The following is a 24,294-nucleotide window of genomic DNA, read 5'->3' as shown; positions in this document are numbered from 1 at the left end:
TAAATCATCGCATTTTTGTACCCCTAATAAATGTATATATTTTTATCACAATGTTAATTTGAAACTTCTAATATGATGCTGTGATATGGATGTTCTTCAATATTTACTCTTTTGCACTAACCCAATACAATGCTGGAAAAGCCTATTTCTACCAGCATCAGCTCTCCTACACGGACACTGACTGGTCAAATCACACTAGGAATCCCGACGGACTTCTGTCTTCCACTGCCACTCTTTCCCCCCGTTTTAAAACGACTCGTATTTTTGTGTGCAGTCAATGAATATGTAGTGTGCATTTACATGGGTATTTTGTCAAGTAACTTAAAAAGAATAATTATTAATAAAGTATTCATGAAATACAGCATTAGTATCCTGTCTGTAGTTTTACAGACCTTCTTCCTCACATGTAAATGTATTTCAAAACCTTCTGGATGATAACATGTTAGCAATCAAGGTCCAATCATTTTTTTTTTTAATGCTTAAATCATTTTTCTTGGAGTGGCCCAGAAAATAAAACTTAAAACTGCCCGCCCCCCGTTTCACAAGATTTGATGGTCATGCTGCCTCCCATGTGTGCAACATGACACACTAATTAGCAGCGCTCGCCTGAGTAAACCGGGGCTCAGCGACACAGCCTGCTCCTCAGGCTGCGTGAGTGTACCTGCCTGTCCCTCCTCTGGGAGAGGAGCACCAAGAGACCGTTTCAAAGAGACCAACACAGAAGGGACAGGTAAGAGACATTAACCACATACACCACAGCCTCAAACAAGGCACTGGGTGTAAAAGGGAAAAGAAATCACTAAATTTAAAGCCTTATAAAAATAAAACACGTGTACTTTTCATGAGGTTTTAGCTTACAAATAGTAAAACATTAACACATACCTGAAGACAAGTAAAAAAACATTTCCAACCTTTACAGCATCCTAAGAAATGTTAGCTCCCTTCAGATAACTGCACGGGGATCACGTGTAAGCCAGTGTGTATGGCCTGCGTCAGGCCACCAGGGCAGGGTCTGCCTGGGTGCAGGCTTGGCGGGGCAGACAGCACCCCGAGAGGCCTCAGGAAAGTCCCGTGGATGTGGAAGTGCCCGTCGTTGGCAGGAGGACGGCTGTGCCAGGAAAGGCCCTCACTCTGGCCGGCCCACCCGTGTGCTGAGAAGTGGGCGTGAGACACCTGGGCTGGACCCGGGGGGGCTTACTGACGCTGTCACCGGGACCTGGGGTCGATACCCTGCCTCCCTGGATAGTCTGACAGCCCCAAGGGCACGTGGTGGGAGACCCGGGGACGAGTGAGGCCCAGCCGGAGTCGGCACCGAGGCTCGCGTCTGGGCACCGTCACAAGAGGGAGAGAGAACCCTCCCTCCTTCCCAGGTCAGTCTCCGCGCGAGAGCCCCTGCTTCCAGCGCACTCCCGCAGGGCAGCAGCAGCGGCCGCAGCCATCGGCACGGGAGTCAAGTCACTCTGTGAAGCTGGCGCGAGCACCTGCGTCGCAGGCAGGACGGGCGGAGACCGGACGTGACGGCCACGGCCTCCACCGCCCCGGCTCCCGCGCTGTCTGCCTGAGCTCCCCGACGCACGGTGAGGGTGGAGGGACGTGCCCTGCTTCACAGCCAAGGGAATCCAATCACGTGACACTATTATATATTTTATTTTTTAATCACAGATTTTAGTACCCCAGAAAAACAAGTGAAAATACAGTAGGGAAAGTTTCAGTGCATGTAAGTCATCAAAATGACTAAATCTGGGGATTCTAAAAATGACACTTTCCCGACTCAGACATGAAAATCACAGTTTATAACTATTATGCCAAACATGAATTCTGGAAACCATCGCATTCTGTACAAATGTCCACATCCTGACTTCTTCAGGAAAATGTTCACTCTGTGCTTCTGTTTCAACCAAAATGTGAGCCCTCTCATAAGCCCCTGGTTCAGAAACTGCCTTTTCCCTGTCCCTCCTTCACTCTCCTGCCAGTGGTCTGTCCTGGGGCCGTGCTGCTCCAGGAGACACTGTGTGCGCCCGGGCCAAGGTTGGCCCCCGAGCCCGCGTCCCCACAGACCCCAGCACTGCTGGGTGGAGCTCTACACACGCCACGTCAGACCCCTGCCAAGCTTCCCCTTCCTCTTGACAGGCCCAGCAGTGTCCCTTGAGGCTCCCTGGCTGCCTGCGACCCTCTCCCATGCTCCCGCCCCTCGAGCTTCCTCCCCGGCTGCACCTCCATCCACAGAGAACTTTCTGCCATGAATCATGTGCTCAAGGCTAATGTTAGCAGTACTCTAGAAATTTTCATTCACATTCTGATACTGCATTTGGCCAGCTTTCAAGTAAAAAACAGGAACAAGATGCTGAATGACAACAGAGTCGGAACTATTACACTACCGATTTGCTAACAGGCTTTCAATGTGAACTATGGTTAGCACACTTCAGGGCTCGCAACTCACTAGCTCTATCAGTCATTGCTATGCTAGTGAGCTGACAAAAGAGGACAGACATAGAGAACGGTATCAGAAAGAAGGATGGGAAGAGTAAAAAGCATTTTCTGAGAAAGAGAGAAAGTCCTGTAGGGCTACTTCCACTCAGCCCCTCAGTGCTGTTTCGGATGAACCACTGGAAAGCAGCAGCACTCACGGGAACGTTTACTGACTTAAAAACTCGCACCGGTCCCCCTAAGAAGTAAGACAAAGCTTAACTTCCATTGCTCAGAAGCAATGTTCTCAGAGTCCCTCGTCCAGGGCCTCCCGCACCCCACCCAGCCCAGCCCACTTCCGCTTCAGTCCCGAGTGGCCACTGAAGGACACACGAGGTCTGCAGTGTTGCCGGCTGTACCGTCAACACCTGGAAGGCGGAACTCAGCCCCAGGTGCCGAAGAATCACTCCAGAGCTGCCGCCTCCGCTCAGCTCTCCAGAAGCCAGCCGTGTCGGATTCTGTCTTGCTTCCCTGATTCTGCTCACAGTTCAGAGAAGCTTGAAGCACTTCCTAACTTTCTGTCCTGCCTACAAACACAGCTTTCTTCATCACTTAACATGTGAAGTCACAATACTTCACAGCATTTCTCCTATCAGGCTCACATCATGCTGGGAAAACACTCAGGCTTCCTCTGCCATCTGTGGTCATTTATAAACTCTGCCTTTTGTTTATAAATGCACCTTAGAGCCACAAGTCTCACCCCCCCAGATGAAGCTCTGAATGGCACTGGTCATGTGGCTGCTGCAGTGGGGCTCTTTACAACCTTCTCTCCTGTTGTCGCACAAGTGATTTCAAGTCCGCCCAAACACAGGTTCTCTCATGACAAATTAGGCAAAGTATCCATGGAGAAACACACTGGCTTTCCCCACTGTGTTAGTAGGAAGCTTGCTACTTTTTGACTTTCACTTTGCAGAGGAGGAGATCAGGGCACACATCCTCTCCTTAACCCCTTCAGCCTTTCCTAAAAGGAAGCAGTCACAGAGTTACAAGAATGAGCTCGAAGGAGACTGATGTAGCTAGTTTTCAGGAAAAATTTCAAGCTGCCTGAGGGTCTCTAAGCACTTTCAGATTTCCTGGGAGATTATTTTGAATATTTCTAACTTCTAAGGACAATTTTCGGAGAAGGCAATGGCACCCCACTCCAGTACTCTTGCCTGGAAAACCCCATGGATGGAAGAGCCTGGTAGGCTGCAGTCCATGGGGTCCCGAAGAGTCAGACACTACTGAGCGACTTCACTTTCACTTTTCATTTTCATGCATTGGAGAAGGAAATGGCAACCCACTCCAGTGTTCTTGCCTGGAGAATCCCAGGGACGAGGGAGCCTGGTGGGCTGCCGTCTGTGCGGTCACACAGAGTCGGACACGACTGAAGCAACTTAGCAGTAGCAAGGACAATTTTTGATATTAAACTGAACATATATGGGATCATGAATCTTGCCCACCTTGGAATCTTCAGACTGTGATTTTCAACTCCCTCTCAAACCTTCTTCCCTTTTACTGATCAGCCCTGTGCTAACAGTATGTACACAAGCATTCAGGTGTCCTTTAGCAATACACAGCAAAGCCGCAGACTTCTTTCTGCATCAGTAATATTACCTGGAACTGGAACTTCCAAATGATCCTCCAGCCTAAAGCATCAGTGACTGAGAAAGTGGACTCCAGGGCTGGTCTGACAGTCTCGGCCCTTGTCTCCCAGCCCTCCCATTACAATCACACTCACAGCCCAGCACACACCATCAAATCGCTCTGGGCCTCAGTTTCCTCCTCCATAGGACAGGGGAGATGGGTAGGACCCACCTCACGGGGGAAGACGAAGCACATGCAAGCACTCAGGAGTACCCAGCAAGCGGCAGCAGATCATCATGCCTGTCACTCTCACCCTCCATGGCACTCCTACAGATGGCACTCCCCCACAAACACACACAGTACAGTTGTATTAGCTTATTATTAATATAATTAATAATTATATTGGGCTTGTGCTTAGTTGCTCAGTCATGTCAGACTCTTTGTGACCCCAGGGACTGTAGCCCACCTGGTCCTCAGTCTATGGGATTTCCCAGGCAAAAAAGAATACTGGACTGGGTTGCCATTTCCTACTCCAGGGATTCTTTCCAACTCAGGGATCGAACCTCCGTCACCTGCGCTGACACTCAGGCTCTTCCCAGGTGCTGAACCACCTGGGAAGACGCCCAGGGGATGAGCTCCCCGGGCCCACAGCCCATGGAGGACACCACAGCACAGCCAGTACCCGGGGCCGGGAAGCACAGTCGGGGCGGCTGAGCCTCAGGGAGGAGAGAGAGGGAGGCAGGCCGTGCTGGCCGAGGAGCCGGCGACCGGCCCCTGGTTCCTGACCCTGGTAGATTCGGAGCACAGACAGGGCAGTCAGAACAGAGAGCAGCCAAGACCGACAGCCCCTGCTCCCCAACCTAACTTCACAAGAGCAACATGCTCTAACCTGCACGTAATGATGTCATACGGTTAGAGAGAAGGTAACACGAACCTGGAGACGCGCGTCCGCACCCTGCAAACATATCCCCACGGTTAGAGAAGAGGGACCTTCCCTGCAGAACAGACAGAGGTGGGAGGTGGGTGGGTACTCTCCAACACGGCTGTGAAGGAGCACAGCCCAGGCCAGTGTCCTCCTGGCTGCAGAGCCAACTGGAGAACCATGCCTCTGGAAAACACATGACGATCCTAAAGCCACATGGCCTCGTGACCACGTTCTGGCAGACGGCGCTTGAGCACAGGTGATGGGGGCCGGCTGCAGGCCCACTTAGTCCAAGACAACTTCCCACGGATAGCCCTCCCTCTCTCCCCATCTGCCAGGGCTAGAGAGAGACCCGGGGGCCAGAGGAAGATGCCCAGAGCGGGACCTGAGTGAGAAATAAGCTTCCCAAGGTGAGCCACCGAGGGCTCAGGGCTGTGGAGTCAGTCCACTCCGCTGACACTCCCGTGCTGGGCACTCCAGGGCCGTCGCCATGCCACCTTCACTGGCCAGGGCCAAACATCCCAGCAACGCATGTGCCACCCTGGCAGATGGTGGCGGATTCACCGAGGACTCCCTGCCATAGCCATACATTCTACCCAGGAAGGACAACTCAGGTCGGACTCACACTGCGGAGCCCCGCCCCCGCCCCCGCCCCCGGAGGTCAGGCCAGGGTGGGGGGCCTCTGACCGGAAACTCCATGTCAGCCCGGCCCCACCGCTCCTGTGCTGCACCCCCTGTGCCCTTCCTAGCCCCATGCACCCCGACCCCCCAGGCTATGCTGCCCACGCTACAGAGAGCTCCACTTGGGCAGCTCTTGCTCATGACACTCTTCTGAGCACTCACCCGCCCTGCACAAAGCACGAGGCGGGAACGCACCGGAGCCAGGCCTCACCCTAAGGACAGACACAGACGCCCAGGCACAATGCTGCAGACTGCGGGCTGTGAACAGCAAGGGCAGGGGCTTCCGTTCATATCCCCTTTTCCATCTCAATGTCTCACAGTCACCTATGGGTATGTAATCAAGGGAGAGTGTGTGCATGCTTTAGAGTCAAGAAAAACAGTAAATTCTAAAGGCAAAAGTCAGACAGCTGTGGAGATTCCACGGCTGGCATGAACGGGCAAAACAAATTAGGGGTGCTTATCTGATCAACCTGAGACACTGATAAAAGGAGGGAAGGCCACAGATGCGATCTACAGCTTAGAAAGAAACAGCTGACTCAAGCTGAGTAAACAAGGAAATCTCTGCCTTTGGAAGAGGCTCAACGGAGTAACAATGGATACAGGGGTTTTGTGGGCTTAACCTTGAAACTAAGGGACACTGGCAAGGTGCGGGAGCCTAGGACAGCCAGGTGGGGGCAGCGGGTGCCAGGGAAGGTCATGGCAGGTCACACACAGGCCCCAAAGGAGAGGAAAGCCACCCTGAGGAGAACAAACGAGAGAGGCCAAAACTGGGACAGAGCCAGCTTAACGATAAACGAATCCTGTCCAACCGGGAAGAAGCCCATTTCCAGGACGACAAACGCCTGCAGGAGAGCCAGGTGGAAGCAGAATTGGGAAGAGGGCAGGTAAAACAACAGATGGTTCAGACAGACAGACAGTGGCTGATACTCGACATACACGGTGACAAGGGCTCCCTCTCTAGCGATGTCAGCCAGTGCTGGACACGAGGGAGACCTTCTGGGAAGACGCACAGGCCCCGAACTGCCTCCATTCGCCTCGATGGGCAACAGAACTGGAGTGTGGATATCTAAACAGAAAAATTTTCAGCTCGAAGGTCCCCAAAGCTGCCGACTGTTACCAGTAAGTACTGGCTGTATAAAATACTTTAACAAATAGGTATCGTTAAGCTCACAACACCATTTTTCCCTCACCATTTTCTCTTCTGTTTTGAATACACGTCACTTTGTTTTTCTTTATTTATACAACTTAAACTCTGACCGTGTATTTTATCCGTGTGGAAAAGCCTGCGAGTTGCTTCCCTAGTATAAACTCTCACCTCTCGCTCAGTAATGGAAGGACAACAGGGTGCCCAGCTGCAAGATCAGCAGACCCGCCTTGAGACAAGACGAGCTGGCTGCTGGATGGGGCGGCCTCAGCGGGCACAGGCCTTTGCCTCCTGCTCCTTCTCCTCTTTCAGCCCGAAACTTGGGTAGGGGAAAAAATGACAACACAGAACTGATAACAACAGAGGAAACAACTACACCAACCCGGAAGAACTTTCTCTTTTATGCAAAAAATATGACAGCAGGTTTCTAAGTCACCGTTACCCGAGCTGTCCGTTACATGCAGCCTCATTCGCATCCTGGCTGATAACCCTAGTAGCAACTGTGTTTTTCATAAACACAGCAGAACCAATCACTTTTCCCCTAAGGGATGAAGAAACTCAGGTTTACAGGGTTAAACTGAATTAGCCAAAGTTACACTGTCAATAGCAGAAAGCGAAGAGGAACTAAAGAACATTCTGATGAAGGTGAAAGAGGAGAGTGAAAAAGCTGGTTTAAAACTCAGCATTCAAAAAATGAAGATCATGATCATGGCATCCAGTCCCATCACTTCATGGCAAACAGATGGGGAAACAATGGAAGCAGTGATAGACTTCATTTTCTTGGGCTCCAAAATCACTGTGGACGGTGACGGCAGCCACAAAAGTAAAAAGACGCTTACTCCTTGGAAGAAAAGCTATGACCAACCTAGACAGCATATTAAAAAGCAGAGACATTACTTTGCCAACAAAGGTCTGCATAGTCAAAGCTATGGTTTTTCCAGTGGTCCTGTACGGATGTGAGCTGGACTATCTGCTGAGTGCTGGAGAGCTGATGCCTTTGAACTGTGGTGCTGGAGTAGACTCTTGAGAGTCCCCTGGACAGCACGGAGATTAAACTAGTCAATCTCTAAAGGAAATCAACTCTGAATATTCGATGGAAGGACTAATACTGAAGCTGAAGCTCCAATACTTTGGCCACCTGATGCCAAGAGCCGGCTCACTAGAAAAGACCCTGATGCTGGCAAAGACTGAGGGCAAGAGAAAGGGACAACAGGATGAGATGATTGGATGGCATCACCAACTCGACGGACATGAGTTTGACCAAGCTCCAGGAGACGGTGAAGGACAGGGAAGCCTGGCTTGCTGCAGTCCACGGGGTCACAGAGTCAGACACAACTGAGCAAGTGAATACCACCACCACTGTCAAATAAATAGGGCGTGAACTCACACTGTCAGACTCCTGGCTTAAAACTGCTTTCTCCTCTCACACACTGCTTCTCCCGGGACCGATCTGTCCTCAGGTACCAAGGTTCCCAAGTCGGGCGTTCTCTTGATGTGAACAGTCATTCAATAATGTCTGTCATTTCACAAGTAAAAAGGATAATAAATTATCTCTAGCAAATGCAGGATTATTTTAAGACTATTAGGGAGTTGTAAATACCTCACTTAACAGAATTTCTAGTACTATTGTCATTCGACCATTTGAAAGAAAAAGCTACCTTAATCTTTTCAAATAACTGCTCTGTTTTGCTTTCCTTTATATCCCTTTAAAAGTCCAAGGTAAGAAATTATCATTCTCCCTCATATAATTCTTATACAAATTGTACTTCCTTTTTGCATCTCTTGTTAATTATATGATGTTATCTATGTTAATCCTATTCAGGAAGAACTGATAACTTCGGTTACAAAAAAAGAAAAAGATGAAAACTTTGCATAAATTGCTTAGCACAAAGTTAATCGTATAATGCAAAGAATAAAGAGGTTCTAACAGCTATTATGTGACTTATCAGCTTCCCCGAAAGGGTCAGTTGGTATATTTTAGTAAGACTAATTGAATACCTTAACAATGTCATTGAAACTTCGTGAATCTTTCAATAAATTACAGCCTGCTGCTTCAACGTGTTTTCATTTATTAATCTCACTTAAAATGCAAAGAACTATGTAAGAAACCAAAAGACACTAAATAATGCCTCTCAGTTAATTCTGATTAAATGGGTTAAACGCAAGGAATAAAGACCACTGGTGACCCCCAACACAATTAAAATTAGAGCCCACTGTCACAATGTTAATCCTCTTATTTCAGTGTTTTCCATAGATTTCTTTTTTCTCTCAGGTTATGCCTTGTTTAAATGTCTACATTCATTTTCCTAGAAGGTACTCGCTTATCTGCAGATGCATTCTAAGCATTCTGAAGCACCTAGGTTTCCTACTGGGGTGGGGGCCAGAACTTACAAGAGCCATGGTAACACAATTGGTTCAAGGAGGAGCAGGCACCACAAGTTGTAACACTTCAGTACAAAATACTGCTTCTGACTAACCTACTAAAGACTATTTGCTACTTTTTTTCATAAAATGAAAAACTCTTTATCCCTGCATCTCACCCCTTACCCCTTCTTAACAAGCTCACCCAATGACAGGCCCTACCATACATAGGACACTCTCCACTGCAGCACTCCTGACAAGCACAATCTTATATGTTATGGTTATGATTCAACTTACCAGATGCAATTATCTTTCTCCGGTTTACTGAGGTGTGTTTTAATATTTTCAGAAAAAAGGAGAAGGTTCAGCACGATCAAGAGACTCAGACTGACCTGGTTCCAATCCTACCTCCTGCACCAGTTATGTGAACTTGAACCTTTTACCCTTTCCAAGACTCAGTTTCTCTATCTGTAAAGTGGAGAAAATGATACCCTCTTAAGGTTGTGGAATGCAAGCTCTGCACAAAATCTGGAATACTGTAATTACTCAATGATACTCCTCATTTTCCACCGACCGATCAGTCACCGGTACGTGGTCCAAGAAGACGGTATTTCGTCACTGAATCAAGGACTGAGCACAGCAGCAGGACCAGCTCCACGGACTGAAAGCATGCAGCCTGTTTCAAAACTGTCATCTGAATGTATCTGCCATATGGCTTACAACCCGCCCTCCTAACTACCCACTCTGACCACAGAGAATTCTGGCCAAACAGCAACTGAGTAGACTAACGGGGGTGCATCTGCACAAGGGAGTACTGCTGGTCCGTACGAAAGGACAGCCCCTGGCTGTTGTGACCGAAGGGTAAACGAGTCTCCAACGCACTGCGCTGCGTGCAGGAAGCAAGACCCACAATGAAGCCAGGCACGCGATTCCATTCACCATTTTCAGGAGCAGAAGCCAGATGAGGGTCTGCCAGGGGCTGGGCTGGGAGAGGGCTGCCTACAAGGGGCGGCACACAATGTCGTCCGGGGAGACAGAACGCCTGTCTACGGCAGTGGCGACACCCCTGTGTGAAGATCAGACTGTGCATCCAAAGGACTAAATGTCACAAGTTAAAAAACAAAACAAAACCTCTAGTCTTTTGTAAGAAGCGCTTTCAGAAGGACTTTAAAATAAGGTCACTTTCGAAATTCATCTGAAAAGACCTATGGCTCTTCAAGGACTCCAGGAAAAATAACATTAATTTAAAAAATGGTATGTTTTGCAGGAGAAAGTAAAAATACGACAGAGATTTTCTTTGCACAGAAGTCATTCTAAGACTTTGAAAATTTGTGCTATTGTATTTCACTGGCTGAATTATTAAATTACAGATGGGCAAGTCATACTCAAAGTTTAAGTCTACTCTACAATGGAACGATATATCTTGGGATTTATGAAAGGTATTCAACTCAATATGACATTCTTACTTAGCCCAAAATTAAATAAAATAGTATATCACACTTTAACAGTGCAGTTTTTACACTGAGACTTAATGGCTTGACTTGATCTCTTGATCTTGTGGGATCCCAGGTTTGTAAAGAATCCACCTGCCAATGCAGGAGGTGCAAGAGATCCTCTGGGGAAGGAAATGGCAACCCACTGCGGTATTCTTGCCTGGGAAATCCCATGGACAGAGGAGCTTGGCGGGCTACAGTCCATGGGGTCACAAGGAGCTCAGACTGAGCACACCTGAGTATTCCCTGCCTTCGAGTTACGGGTGTGGACTCCCTCCACTATCTCTCCACTCAACACACACAGGGCACGCTGGCAGGGCACGCAGTCAAGTCAATGGGGCGCTCAGTTTTATAGCCACCATATTTAATAGCTGTTACCACAGTGCTAAGCTGCTCCTGTTACTGCTGCAGATGGGAATTCACTGATACGATTAAATTTGATGGTATGATAATGTATGGTAATCACGATTAATCAGAAACCCACTAGCAAACGGAGGATGTTGGGTATTATGTCACCTGCATTTTAAAATGCATTCTCGCGCTGCAAGCCTGACAATGTCTGACAGCGGGAAGAGTCTCCTCCCACAGCTGCCTGCTACTACTCACAGATCTGATCAGAGAAAATGCCCATCATGACTTCCCCATCTTAAGTGCTAATAATTACAGAGCATTGAAGGCAAGTTGTAAAAACAGTGAGGGTTCAAAAGAAAGACTTCTTTTTCCTAGATGGAATAAAGTCTGGATTCACATCTGCAAGGGCTGTAATCAAAAAGAAATGTAATTTGATGCAGCAGTCTCATCAAACATGATTTGCATGAAACGCCATATAAAATACATCCAGAAGTGTCAATCACCACCACCTGATACCAGGCCCCCTGCTCCATGGAAGCACAGCGCAGTCAGACCTACCTGAGAGGAGCTGGAATCACACGGGAGACAAATCTCAACCCCAGGTATCGGGGTCTACCTCACAAAGGAATCACTAAGAAGAGTAATTCAAACTCGGCATGTGAGTCCTTTCTGAACGTAACTTAGTTTCAATTTAAACGAAGATCACTAGGAAATTATTCAGCAGCCAAATTACAGAGTATTTAACTAGCTACCCTGAAATACCAGCACTGAGAATGTAAGCATGAAAAAGAAAGCAAGCATGAAAATGATTCAGTAACTAGCTACCCTGAAATACCAGCCCTGACAGAAACACCAATGCAAAATGAATGAATAGGTTTTAAAATATCCTAAGTCAAGAATCTTCACAATGGGAGTTACTTAAAATTTATCCATATGCTTTATCTGACACTGAAAACAAATTACATTAGCAAAATCTCAAAGCAACACTTCTGAAAATATCATTAATCAACACTCCAGCGTTACTTTAAGTGGACAAACTTTTAAAAACAACAAATCTGAGGACAAATACATAAATGAATAACCATACTTACAGATAAGGAAAGGACTTAAAACTTTAACGACAAAAACATCAGATACAGCCTCTGTGGAAAGAGAAACCTATGAAACTAACGTGTAAAACAAAGACGTTGGAACTCAGAACAGAATTCTAACAGACACAGAAGCACAAGCCTACTTGTAGAAAGGTGAACAGTCTCCCCAGCCCCACTCCCTTGCAAAAACAAAACAAAAGAGAAAACCACACTGTCCTGCAAAATCCCACTCAAAGGTCCTGGCAGGAACAGAAACACTTCAGGAGCAGACTGGGGCACGGTAGGTGGCTAGATGCCAGGACTGGACCGGACAGAAGGAACGGGAGGAGGGACCAACAGGCACTCTGAATTCCTGAGCACACGCTCTCTTCCTGTGTCTGTCCGCGCTTGTAAGCAGTCACTACTTCAAGGCACATTTTACATTCAGCAGATTAATATTCTGATATGAAAGTAAGCATGAAAAGGATTCATTCTCTGATATGTGTGCTATCAACTGAGACATATTATAGTTTAAAAAAAGATTCACAATTCTGACCTGAAAAAATAAAATAGTCCTGGGAATAAAAGCTTAAGTGAGAAGAAAGCACTAATGGCTATATCTGTAACTAAAATTAAATACGTGAATCTAATTTTTAGACAGAAACCTAAATGACAAAGCACTTCACTAAATCCCATGCACGAAGGAATGAAGGAAAAACACCGTCTGGACAGAGACTAACTTGACACACGGCGCGCCGGCTCACTGCTGAGAGCTTGAGCAGGAGTTTCCACAACGATCAAAAGGAAGGAATCCCTTTCTTAGGATATTACTTTGACATTCAAATCTTTGTTTTTAGAAAATGTTTATTCAATTCTATAAATAAAATTCATTAACAGGAAATTAAAATATTAGCGTTGCTACACTAAGCGTAGCTTGTGTGTGCTCACTCACCCAGGCATGTCCGACTCCTTGACCTCACGGGCTGTAGCCTGCCAGGCCCCTGGAGTTCTCTCTAATTGTTTAATTCTAAGACTGCAGGTATTATCACTTTAGTACAGTTTCTAGGCACACTAATGCTAAATTGAGAATTCTCAAGTTTTTACAAAACTGTCCAACAAAATAGACTATTAAGAAAGTAAAGTTGAGGACTTCCCTGGTGGCCCAGGAGTTAAAACTCCCCCTGCCAATGTAGGGGACACGGGCTCGATCCCCAGTCTGGGAAGACCCCACATGCCGCAGGGAAGCCCATGTGCCACAACGAGTGAGGCCCTGCTCAGAGCCTGAGGCCGCACGACGGAGCCTGCGTGCCCAGAGCCCGCGCTACCAAACGAGACAGGCCACTGCAAGGAGAAGCCTCCACTCACCGCAACTAGAGAAAGCCTGTGCGTATCACCAAAGACCCAGCACAGGCCGAAACAAAGTTTTAAGAACAAAAGAAAGTAAAGTTTACTAGTGTTGACAGAGGAGAAGGAATACCTTCACATTTATACCAACTGTATCCTAATCCCGTTAAAATCTGAAAACCTAGAGCTACTTCCAACTACTGTCTGCCTTTTTTACTCTCTAGTCAACTGAGTACACCTGAATTCTTGTACAGTTAAATGTGGATTATGGAATTCTACCGTGCAAAAGATACACCCCTTCTCCATACTGCTTCACGCAGGTGCCTAATAAACAGCAAGGCAGCACGCAGTCGCACCCCTGCACACACGCACTCAACAACTAACTATTCATCTGGACTTGTGCACACGAGGTCCGGGGTCAGACTGCTTCCACTGAGCGCAGGATGACTGGGACTCTATAGAGACATGAATCCGCTTCTCACACAAGATGAGTAAGCGTACGAAGCTGTCCAGGAGCAGAGCAATGGAAATTCACTAAAGGAGTTTAGGCAGGGGAAAGATAAGATCAAAATGCATGTTGTTTCACTTGACACAATCTGTAATTCAAATCTTTATCCTGTGTACCAAGAAAGCACACTGATTCACACAGACCCTACGATGAAACTGAAGCTAGCCTTCCTAACATATGTTTTATCAATTGGTGCGTGTGTGGTCACTTTACAAAGCAAAATTCAGTTTAACAAATAAAGACTAAACCCCTCTATCGAAAAGAACCAGGAAAGAGCCCGCAGCGTACACTGCCATCAGTACGAAATCACCAAGGGCTTTCTTAAGCCCCAACAGCATTCTCTCTTCAGGAGGAAACTAGGCTTCGTGGGCCTGTGCTCATACACTTTATGGTTTAAGGACTAGCACTATATAGAACATTCAGCACATGAGAAACTAAATGGTCATGAAACCACATCTACATTGATTAAAAAACAAAGTAGAATCGATGAGTAGAAAAGGAAAAAAATAATGTTACTCAAAAAAGATAAATGCACCCCAATGTTCACAGCAGCAGTATTTACAGCTGCCAAGACTGGAAGCAACCTAAATGTGCACCAACAGATGAAGGGATAAGGAAGATGTATATACATGTACACACACAATGCAACAGTACTTTGCTATAAAAAGAACATTTTGCCATCTGCAGCAATGTAGGCGGATGTGGAGGATATTAAGCTAAGTGAAATAAATCAGACAGAGAAAGACAAATACTGTGCGAAATCACATATATGTGGAATCTAAAAAATACAACTAGTGAATGTAACAAAAAAGCAGCAGACTCACAAATATGGAGAATAAGCCAGTGCTTACAAGGCAGAGGGTGGCAGGGATGTAATAAGGGTGGGAGAGTGGGGGATACAAACCGCTGGGTGTAACACAGGTTCAGGGATGTATTGGACAACATGGGGAATATAGCCAAAATTCTGTACTAACCGTAAAAGAAAAATAACTTTTAAAATTATATAAAAATTGATACTCATTAAGATATTTTAAAATTAAAAAAAAATCTGGTGTACATAAAACAACAGGAGCCAGCCTAGAGTTAGCCTCCTTCCCAGTAATATTTTGAAGAACTTCAAAAAAAACCCTCTATTGTAACTTAATCTGCCTGCCAGTGCAGGAGATGCAGGTTCAATCCCTGAATTGGGACGATCCCCTGGAGAAGGGAATTGCTACCCATTCAAGTGTTCTGGCCTGGAGAATCCCATGGACAGAGGGGCCTGGCAGGCTACAGTCCATGGGGTGCAAAGAGTCAGACACAACTGAGCACGCAGTTTAAGAACCAGCACTGGGGCTTAAAGACACATGTTAAATGGCAGTAACTATTTCTCAAATTATATCACACATATGACTAATCTCTAGCCTGTTTCCCATTATCTGTACACATTACCCACCTTAAAAATAACAAAACATTACACCTCGCAAAAACTGCTCCAAGGGCAGTTCAGTAATATTTACCACCCTCAGAGTATTATATAACTTTTAGTTTAATTTCTCACAAATTATTTTATTATCCTCTTTGTAATGACTTCAAGTAATACAGGTTTCTTTTAGTATCAGATACAAATGTTTGCACAACTGAAATTATAAGTAGCTGAAAACTGCAAATGATTATTCTAATTTTATATTTACATACAACCTTGCTTTATAATTTTAAACTACATTTGCTTTCATCGAATTTTATCTCTGCATTTCTAATAAACTATAAACACAAAATCAATTATGATTCTAATACACTAGCTCACAACCCTGAAAATAAGAAAAAGTACATTTTAAAAAATGTTAGTGCTTTATAATAACTAGCAGTTAAATTATTCACCAAACACACATATTTATCCTTGAGTGATGCAATTAATAAATCTTAACTATTTAGACACCTGTTTCAAGTAAGGATCTGTACTCAATAAATGTGACCTAATTTTTAAAATAACTAGATTTTAGAACTTATCAGTTAATTTTTAAAAATTAGCTAATAAAGTGTATGAAACCAGTAAGAATCAGTTCTAGAAATAATATGATGTCATAAAGATTAACTACAAATCAAGAAAGTTCCTAAAAAATACTCTGAACCTTTAAATCCAATACTGTCTTTCTGAATAATCATCTGACTACACATTGAGATCTTTCATTTATGACCCACATAAACATGGTAGCTACTGAGGATCAAAGCTAGGGTCAAACAGGTCATTTAGGTATCTCCAGGAAATCAGATTATTTAGCATCAACAAAACTACATCTGTTTTATATACAAACTAAAATGTTATGGTCTGGTCCTTTTTTTTTTCTCAAATTGTTCTTAGAATACATTCTCACTGACTTAATAAAACTATGAACTAACTACAAATCAAACCAAAAAGTCAAATAAAATGAAATTTATTTATTTAAATGGATAACTATTTAATGGACATTTTTCTTCTAATTAAAACATTACCAGAAGAATGGATAAAATTATGGGAACACAGGAAAGTGGGGCGAGGGTGTCTTCAAGATACTTTAAAAAGAAAACCTGCATTTTTAAAATATAAAACCAATGGCTCATGAAGACCTTTGAGCTTGTTTTTTTAAACAAGTAGACACCTCATTATTGCTCCCTAAAACTGCATACACACACTCACACGTACACACACTCACACACACACACACTCACACGCACACTCACACGCACACACACTCACACGCACCCAAGCGCACACATGGCTCCACACACAAGGTAATGAAGCCCTTCCTCACCTAACATAAGGCAGCAGCAAAATCAAAAGTCATATTCTTTAAGACAAAAGGCATTCTACTGATGATCCTGAGTCAACAATTTTACAGTTAAACAAAATTAATTCCATTCTCAAAAATCCATTGACCTTAAGCTTTTAATAAACATTTTCCACTGCAAAAATTATTGCCAATATTTACAAATCCTTAAACTTATATTTGGCTGGAACCACTTGTATTTGCCGTATTAATATTTCCTGGTAAATGTGTGCTCATCCCTACGAGAGCAGAAGGAGCAGCTGCTACTCACTGGGAATCTCTGGGGTCCCACCGCAGGTCTCGGCTGGCTCGGGACTGGCAGCAAGGGCACTGTGAGGAAAACAGCACTCGTTACACTTGACTTCACCCGAACCCGCCAGGAGAGGAGCACGACACACCGAGCGCCACACGGAACACACGCATGTGCATAACACGTTAAGCGTACACGTAAGCAAAGGCTGCATGTTTGTACTGATACAATTCCATAAAGGGACGGGGAGAGAACTTTTGTCTTCAGTGTACAACAGCACAAGCAGAAGCTTCCATTTCAACGGTGAATTCTTACTTAGAATTAAAATACTTCGCACCAAAGAAGATGTTATTCCTCTACAGTAAGAAATCTCCTTTGTTTCCGACATCCATATGCAGGTGATCCAGGGTATCTAATCCGAGTTACATTTTCCGACACCCATTGAACACAAATTTATATCCCCATCCTCCAGGCTCACGAGGGAGGGAGGCGGGAGACGAGTGAAGTGAGCAGAGAAGAAAGTGCACGCGCACAGTGCGGCTGCTGTGCCACAGGCGACCTCCCCGGCCGCCTGCCGCGCCGAGGCGCCGAGGCCTGCCGTCTGCGTGTTTGTGACCTGCCGCGCCGAGGCGCCGAGGCCTGCCGTCTGCGTGTTTCAAGAGGCACGGTTCCAGCAACTTGCCAGAACAGTGTCAAATAGTTTCAAAAACAGGGAAAAAGCCAGATGCTAGTTCCACACCCTGCATGTTTAAGCTGTCTCATACACGAGCCTTATACTGATTTTGATTTGGGAGGTAAAAAAATCCCCCCGCAAGAGGTACCCACTCTATGGTAGCATGCTAACCCCTCCATTAAAATGTCCTGCCAGACGCGTCCAGGAAGATCTCGGACGGCCAGGTGCAAGGGCTGAAGGGCAGCCCCTTCTCAGCTTCACACCCCAGAGTCCTCCTCACGAGGACTTCGGAAGGTCATGTGGAAATGCACCTTTAAAGAAGTGATGGAGGGAAAATGAGGTCACGGGGGCGGGGCGGGGGCCCTGATCCAACATGACCAATGTGCTTATAAGAGAAGATCAAACACAGACAGACACAAAGGGATACCATGGAGAACTCAGCAAGAACAATGTAACAGCATTTAGTTTTAATTTGAAAAAGTTCTGGTAAATCAGCACCACAGAAGTTAATACAGCTTAAAAGTCAATCAACATTATTTTTAAAATAGAGCACTAAGATAAACTATTTTTTACTTATTATGATTAAGCAAAGACATCGGTACATTAGACTTCTAATTAAGATCACACTTCTCCCTACCTGCTTCCTCCTCCACTGTGAACAGGAGACAATTTACAACCTGTAATGCTAAGAGACCGTTCCAGCTGAACCTTGAACTCTTTACATTTGGCATTTAATAGTTATATTCCACACTGTCCCATGAATTAATGGACTAGGTTTTCAATTTTAATACTGAAAATCTCGAAAACAAGTTAAATTTCCAACAAAACTGGTTGATTACAATATGATAAAACACTCTTCATCCTTGAAAAGAAAGTAGGTGCTATCAAAGGTGTGCACACATCTTTTTAATTTTTTAAAACACCTTCTGACTGTGTGAGGCTGAGAACCACTGGGTTACTCTATCTTTTGCATACAGGAGACAACTAGACAACCAGTCTCTCTCAAGAACAACAGTGGCTTTCTATTTAACTAAGCGCAGTCAAGCTGCTGTTTCCAGAGCTGCCCCAGCCCCGAGACCTGCACGTTCTCCATGACCTTACACCATCTCGACTTTCCCGCCTCACTCCACGACCCTAACCTCCCGACTGCAGGACCCCACAAACATCTCCTGGCCCCTTATCATCACACACTCCATGGCCTTCACTGTGAACAAGACGCCTCCTCTACTGCTTCGTCAACAGCCTAACTCCAGCAACTCCAACGCTGTCTAGGCTACACCTGACGCAGAAAGGGGAGTGTGGTTGGAGAGAACCATGCAGGTGGCCAGGTCTATACAAGTTCATGGCCAACAGCTCCAGGGGGTGCTAGGGCTGCCCAGTACTCCCACTCTCCTGCTCCCCAACGTCCATCTTGGCAAGACACTCTTCATCCCTGTCGATACAATCGTCTCCCACGCCTGCACCCCGTTCCCGCTCAAGCCCACCTCAATGAGGCGGGTACCGCCTCCACGTCACCAAAAGCACCCTGTCTGAACCCCACAGACCCAGCAACTGTGGGCCCAGCACCCAGCCTGCAGCCCGCCCCCAGCCACCCGAGCACTGGGCTCCGCCAGCCCCGTCCTCCACACTCTCCGGGCTTCCCCTCCCTGCAGACCCCCACCCTGGCATGTCACGTGCCCCAGGTTCCAGGCCCCGGGCCCATCGAGATGCCAACAGAGCCCCACTTCAGCTCCGCACCCAGACCTCATCTGCACGCTTCCTAGTAACATCACCCCAGACACGTGCGCCTGCGTGCCTAGGTGCGCCTCCAGCGCAGCACTTGTGGTCTCCCCTGAAGGCCTGCTGGGCCTCCAGCGCTCTCCGTGACGGCAACCCCGCCCTCCAGCGCTCGGGCCCCTTCAGCGTCGCCCACTCAGCCCATCCATCAGTCCTGTCCTGAGGCACGCCCGGCTCCTGACCCGGGCCACTGCACTCACCTCCCCGCTGAACGCCTGGTTTCCACCCCTGCCGCCCTCACGAGCCCACTCTCAACACAGCAGCAAGAACAACCCTTGTCAAACACACAGCGACGATGCTATTCCTGTGCTCAGACTCCTCTAATCACGGCCCACTTCATTCGGAACAAAAGCAAAGCTCTCAGGACGGCTCCCAGGTCTCACACGACAAGGTTCCACATTTCTCTCCACCGCTGCACTCCACTAATTGTTACCTGGTCTCTCTTTAGTTACCTGAACACAAAAGGCACAGCCTCATCAGAAAGAGGCGCCTCTGCGCTGGCCGGCCCCTCTGCCTGGAAGACCCCTCCGCTGACAGGCATGCCAGCAGCCCCCGCCCCTTCGGGTCTTCCCTTCTCAGTGCAGTCGGCCCCCGCCACCACGGGGCTCCCCCTGCTCTCCTCAGCACTGCGCTTCCGTTCTCCAACGCGCCACACGGGGCCTTCATTTACCGTCTTCACGGCTCACTGTCGCTGCTAAGGTGCTAGACGACACCCACAGCAAGCGCTGACCGCTGTGTTCACCGACAGATCTCCGACACCACGGAGAACAGCGTCTGCGTCAACGCTGCGCTGAGCAGGTGCATGAAGATATGCTCCGTATTCACTGCTCAGAAATAGTCTCCTCGCTTCAGGAACGTGCGTCTGTGATCATGCCATCAGAACTGACCATGAACAGACGGGTGTGCACCTCTGGAACTCAAAGAAGCAGCACGAGTGGCACCTGAGGGGACAGGCCCTTGGCACTCAGCCCCACCAGGAAGTGACGAGGAGGACCACCCAGAGCCCTCCACAGTGGCCTCTAAGGCCCTGCGCCTTTGCCGCACGCTCGCAATGCCCTCCCCGGAGCGCCGTGACAGGAGACACACAAGCTGAGAGGAGCCTGACCCGCCAGCCGGCATGCATCTGAGCAGCGGGAAGGACTCGGGGAGCCCCTGGCGTCCTTATGGACCTGGAAGTGACGACGGACTAGCCAGTCACCTGGAACTTGACCACAGCAAAGGAGACACATACCTTGAACGGGCGTCACCACGGCCCCTTTGAAGTGGGGGTTGATGTGTATGTTCTTGGGCTGCTGTGGGGTCACGGGAGGAGGGGTCATCATCACCCGGGGGGCCTCGATCTGGGGCGGCATGTGCATCCCCTGCGGAGGGGACGGGTGGTGCGGGTGCTGCAGGGGCAGCAGGGGCTGGAGCTGCTGCTGCTGGAACAGACTGCGGATCGGCTGTTGCGGAGGCGGCGGCGGTGGTGGCGGAGGCGGTGGCTGAGGCTGTGGAGGAGGAATTAATCTTGGAGAGTACGTCTAAAACCACCAAAAGAGACAAAGTCACAACAATCAACGCTTACAAGGAAAAATGCCAGTGCCTTACAGATTTCACACTGCCTGCACTGGAAGAGTTGACTCAGAAGTAAGTTTATTAGTAACAAACGTATAGAACAGCAGGATAAATGGGCTGCTCCACCTGCTCACAGTTATGGCTACCGTCTGACGACGAGAGCCAACATCAGGACAAGGAGGGAAGACTGCAGCCCCCGAACATAACGCATGGATTCCAAAAGGGAAAAACTGCAGCTCAACCATCAGAACTGCCCGCCACGAGCCACGCATTGCGGGCGGAGCACAAGCTGCCTGGGTGGGCCCACTCCTCCTCCAGAAAACCTAAGAGACGGGCGGGCAGTGCAGGGGCAGCCCCGCTAGAGAGCAGGCGGCCGAGAGGGCCAAGGGCTCCCAGAGGGGAGGGACGGTTCCTGAGAAGGTGGCCTCTGAACCAGGAAGGAGGGGAAGGAGCCAGGCGAGCGGTGGAATGGCATCACCTGAGAGCAGCGGAGGCGGAACACACGCCCAGAGGCGCACTCGCGGACCCGTGGCTGCAGCCACATTCGAAGATCGGAGGGCGCAAGAGTGGGAACACACACCCTCTGTGCGGTCAGGAATCTCGGGGTTACTTAGCGCAACAATCTTGAGAGAGGAGGAGATCCCCACCACAGCAGCAGCCTCAAGAGCAATGGGCCTCCTCCCCTCCGCCGGTGTCTTAAGCACACGCTGACAGGTCTGTATGTGGAGTAACTCACCCCCAACAAGCCTACGAAGCCGGCCCGTCATGACCCTCCTCGCGGCTGGCAAGCAGAGGAGCAGAGAACCTGGTTCCACAAGCCCTGCCTATGAGCACTCATCCAACCGGCCGCACAGGGCGGCAGAGGCGACAGGCCGCCACCGGCCCGGGCACCCTGCACACGGGTCGCCCGGGATGACGCCAGACTTCAGAGGCTTCTGAATTCCATTCCGGAGCCTCTACAGCATCTGAGGACGATGACCAACAGTGTGTGACAGATGAGGGGAAAGGGGACAGAAGACGACGGACCATTTAACAGGCTACAGCCGCCAGGGGCTAAAGGAAAGAAACAGCCGTGGTCTGAGAATTTTGAAACCCAAGTGTACACGACCTTGTCGCACCTGTCCTCCTCGGGGAGGGCTTTCCTGAAGATGCAGAGCTAGCATGAAGCCACGGGCACACATGCTCCCAGAGACTGGCCCGTTCCTGCCTCTGAGGCGCGGCATCTGTGCCGTGCACAGCTGTGTGTCAAGCAGCCTCTTCCATCCCGTCAGCACTGAATCCGCACGGGCAGCGCGCTGACAGAGGGGCAGCTCAACTAAACCTGAACTCAGCCGGGAAAGAGCGCAGGGCAGGGCCCCTCACTCGACCGCGCCAAGGACTTTTAAGGAGATCACATGTTCTAAACAAGGGGAACTTAGGGCCTGGGCAACAGCCATGCAGAGAAGCCCAGGGCAGCTAGGAAATGAAGAAACTGAGCTGGCAAGAGGTGCAGGCTAGAGACCCAGACCCATGTGGAGAGAGCAGATGGCAGGAAGGACAATGTTGCCGAGTGAGAGCTCTGATCAGAAACTGGCCTGAGGACAATGCGGCCAAAGAAACAGGAGAGAGAGAAGGGGCCCCGTTGGAAGAGACGAGACTACACCCCAATCTCAATACACTCAAAGTAAGAGAGGCTCAAGAAAGGAGCTCACAGGTAACACCCAAGGGCCCAGAGAGCAGTCTACTAGGACAGACTGCAAAGGTGAGGAGGCGATCCTCAGAGCATGCTCGGGAGCGGCAGGAGCAAAGTGCCAGCGCCAACAGATGGACCAAGGAGAAAACAGACACAAGCAGAGCCACGGCAGAAAAGGAGCCGGAGACACAGACGGCTCTGGGCTGGGGTGCGGCCGGGACCAAGGTGGACACGAGCGGAGCAAGGTTAAGGCCACGCCAGAAAGCTGTGACTGCTTCAGCAACCTGCAGCTTTAAAATACCACTGCTAGCAACGATGCGCGTACAGCTCACAGGCCAAGGCTCCGGCAGGCAGAGTCGGGCCGGCAGCAAGTTGAGCCTGCTGGCACCTAGGGAATTCCAGACACGATGTTGCTGTCAGGAGGGACTTGTGTCAACTGACAATTGGGCAACACTTCTAAAGCACTCAGGGCTCCCAGTTGAGCCTCTCTATCTGGGTAAGAAAGTAGGGAGTTCAGTTACTTTTCCAGGATCATGGAGGAACAGCTATGTAAAAACCCGTCACCTACTGGCTGTTTCCCCGCTTCGGAGGCCAAAATCATGGAGCTGGCAGTTCAACACACACAATGCAAGTGGGGGGCGAGGACGCAAGATGGGGAAGAAAAGGAAAAAACTGAAGGGCCAATCTTCCTGCTATCAGAGAAGCTTAAAAACAAATGGGTATGAGCAGAGAGCAGCTATCAATATCATCCATCTCTTTATGCCGTGATCAACCCACCGGCCTTTCTTCCCTGTTCACTGAAATTAGAATTCTCATGCAAAAACAGTATATCACCTTTTCTACTTTGTTATTTCACAAACGAATGCCTACTAAACCACAATTTTCTACACCGAGGTCAGGTGTGATTTTCCCCTACATGCACGTAATAATGTAGAAGGGTAGATAGTGCCAACACATATTTACATTAAATAAATCTGTCCTTGAAGACTAACTTCTGAAGGAAAAATTATAAAATACTACAGTTAACTGAAAGAACAACAACCCAAAAAAAACCACTACACTTCCTGTCTTTGTTCCTGAGAAATTCAAACGAAGCTGAAATTACAATTACATGATTTAGTCATAAATTATGAAAATTTTTAATGGATATGACAATCTCCATTTCTATGGAGAGGAGATGACAGTTATTTGTAAGAGAAACTGCTACATTTAACGAAAAACCTATGGTAAGCAGTATATAAGAAAAAATATTTTACAAAATACACCATTATGGCTAGATTCTCAATGTAACAGAGTCTGTGTTTTCAGGATGGTGCTCACAGGAGCAGCGCCCCTCCACCAGCAGAAGAGACGAGCAAGGTTCCTGTGTGGTTTGACCCGTGGAAGACATCAGCTCTCTCACTGCTTCTTTCTTCCTCAGTACTGGCAAAGAATCAGTCTTCACTACCTCAATACTAGAAGACTGGATTTTTAAGACCATATACTGGATGAGTTACAAGCTGGAATCAAGATTGCCAAAAGAAATATCAACAACCTCGGATATGCGGATGATACCACTCTAACTGAAGAAAGTGTAGTGGAACTAAAGAGTCTCTTGATGAGAATGAAGGAGAGTGAAAAAAAAGCTGACTTTATACTCAATATTAAAAAACTAGGATTTTTTTGGCATCCGCTCCC

The 24,294-nt window shown here is 47.8% G+C and overlaps 1 protein-coding gene across 12 annotated transcripts in view; it reads right to left on the bottom strand.

Annotated features, from left to right (window-relative positions):
• The window catches only part of RBM33 (RNA binding motif protein 33), a 110,613-nt gene that overhangs the window by 38,566 nt on the left and 47,753 nt on the right, over positions 1 to 24,294 (bottom strand). For 9 of the 12 annotated variants that reach the window (XM_045166494.1, XM_045166497.1, XM_045166498.1 and 6 more), the window contains 2 exons: positions 20,623 to 20,911; positions 16,964 to 17,022 (listed from right to left, as the gene is read on the bottom strand). The exons of 1 other annotated variant lie outside the window; for it this stretch is intronic. In XM_045166494.1, the coding sequence (XP_045022429.1) occupies positions 16,964 to 17,022; positions 20,623 to 20,911 (348 nt within the window). The remainder of the gene's footprint in view (positions 1 to 16,963; positions 17,023 to 20,622; positions 20,912 to 24,294) is intronic. 2 more of the 12 variants (XM_045166499.1, XM_045166501.1) reach the window with 1 other exon arrangement.

This window comes from Bubalus bubalis, chromosome 8, assembly GCF_019923935.1.
Source record: "Bubalus bubalis isolate 160015118507 breed Murrah chromosome 8, NDDB_SH_1, whole genome shotgun sequence".
Lineage (NCBI taxonomy): Eukaryota > Metazoa > Chordata > Mammalia > Artiodactyla > Bovidae > Bubalus > Bubalus bubalis.
Note: the sequence above shows the minus strand (reverse complement) of the source record. Positions and strands in the feature narration are given on the sequence as shown.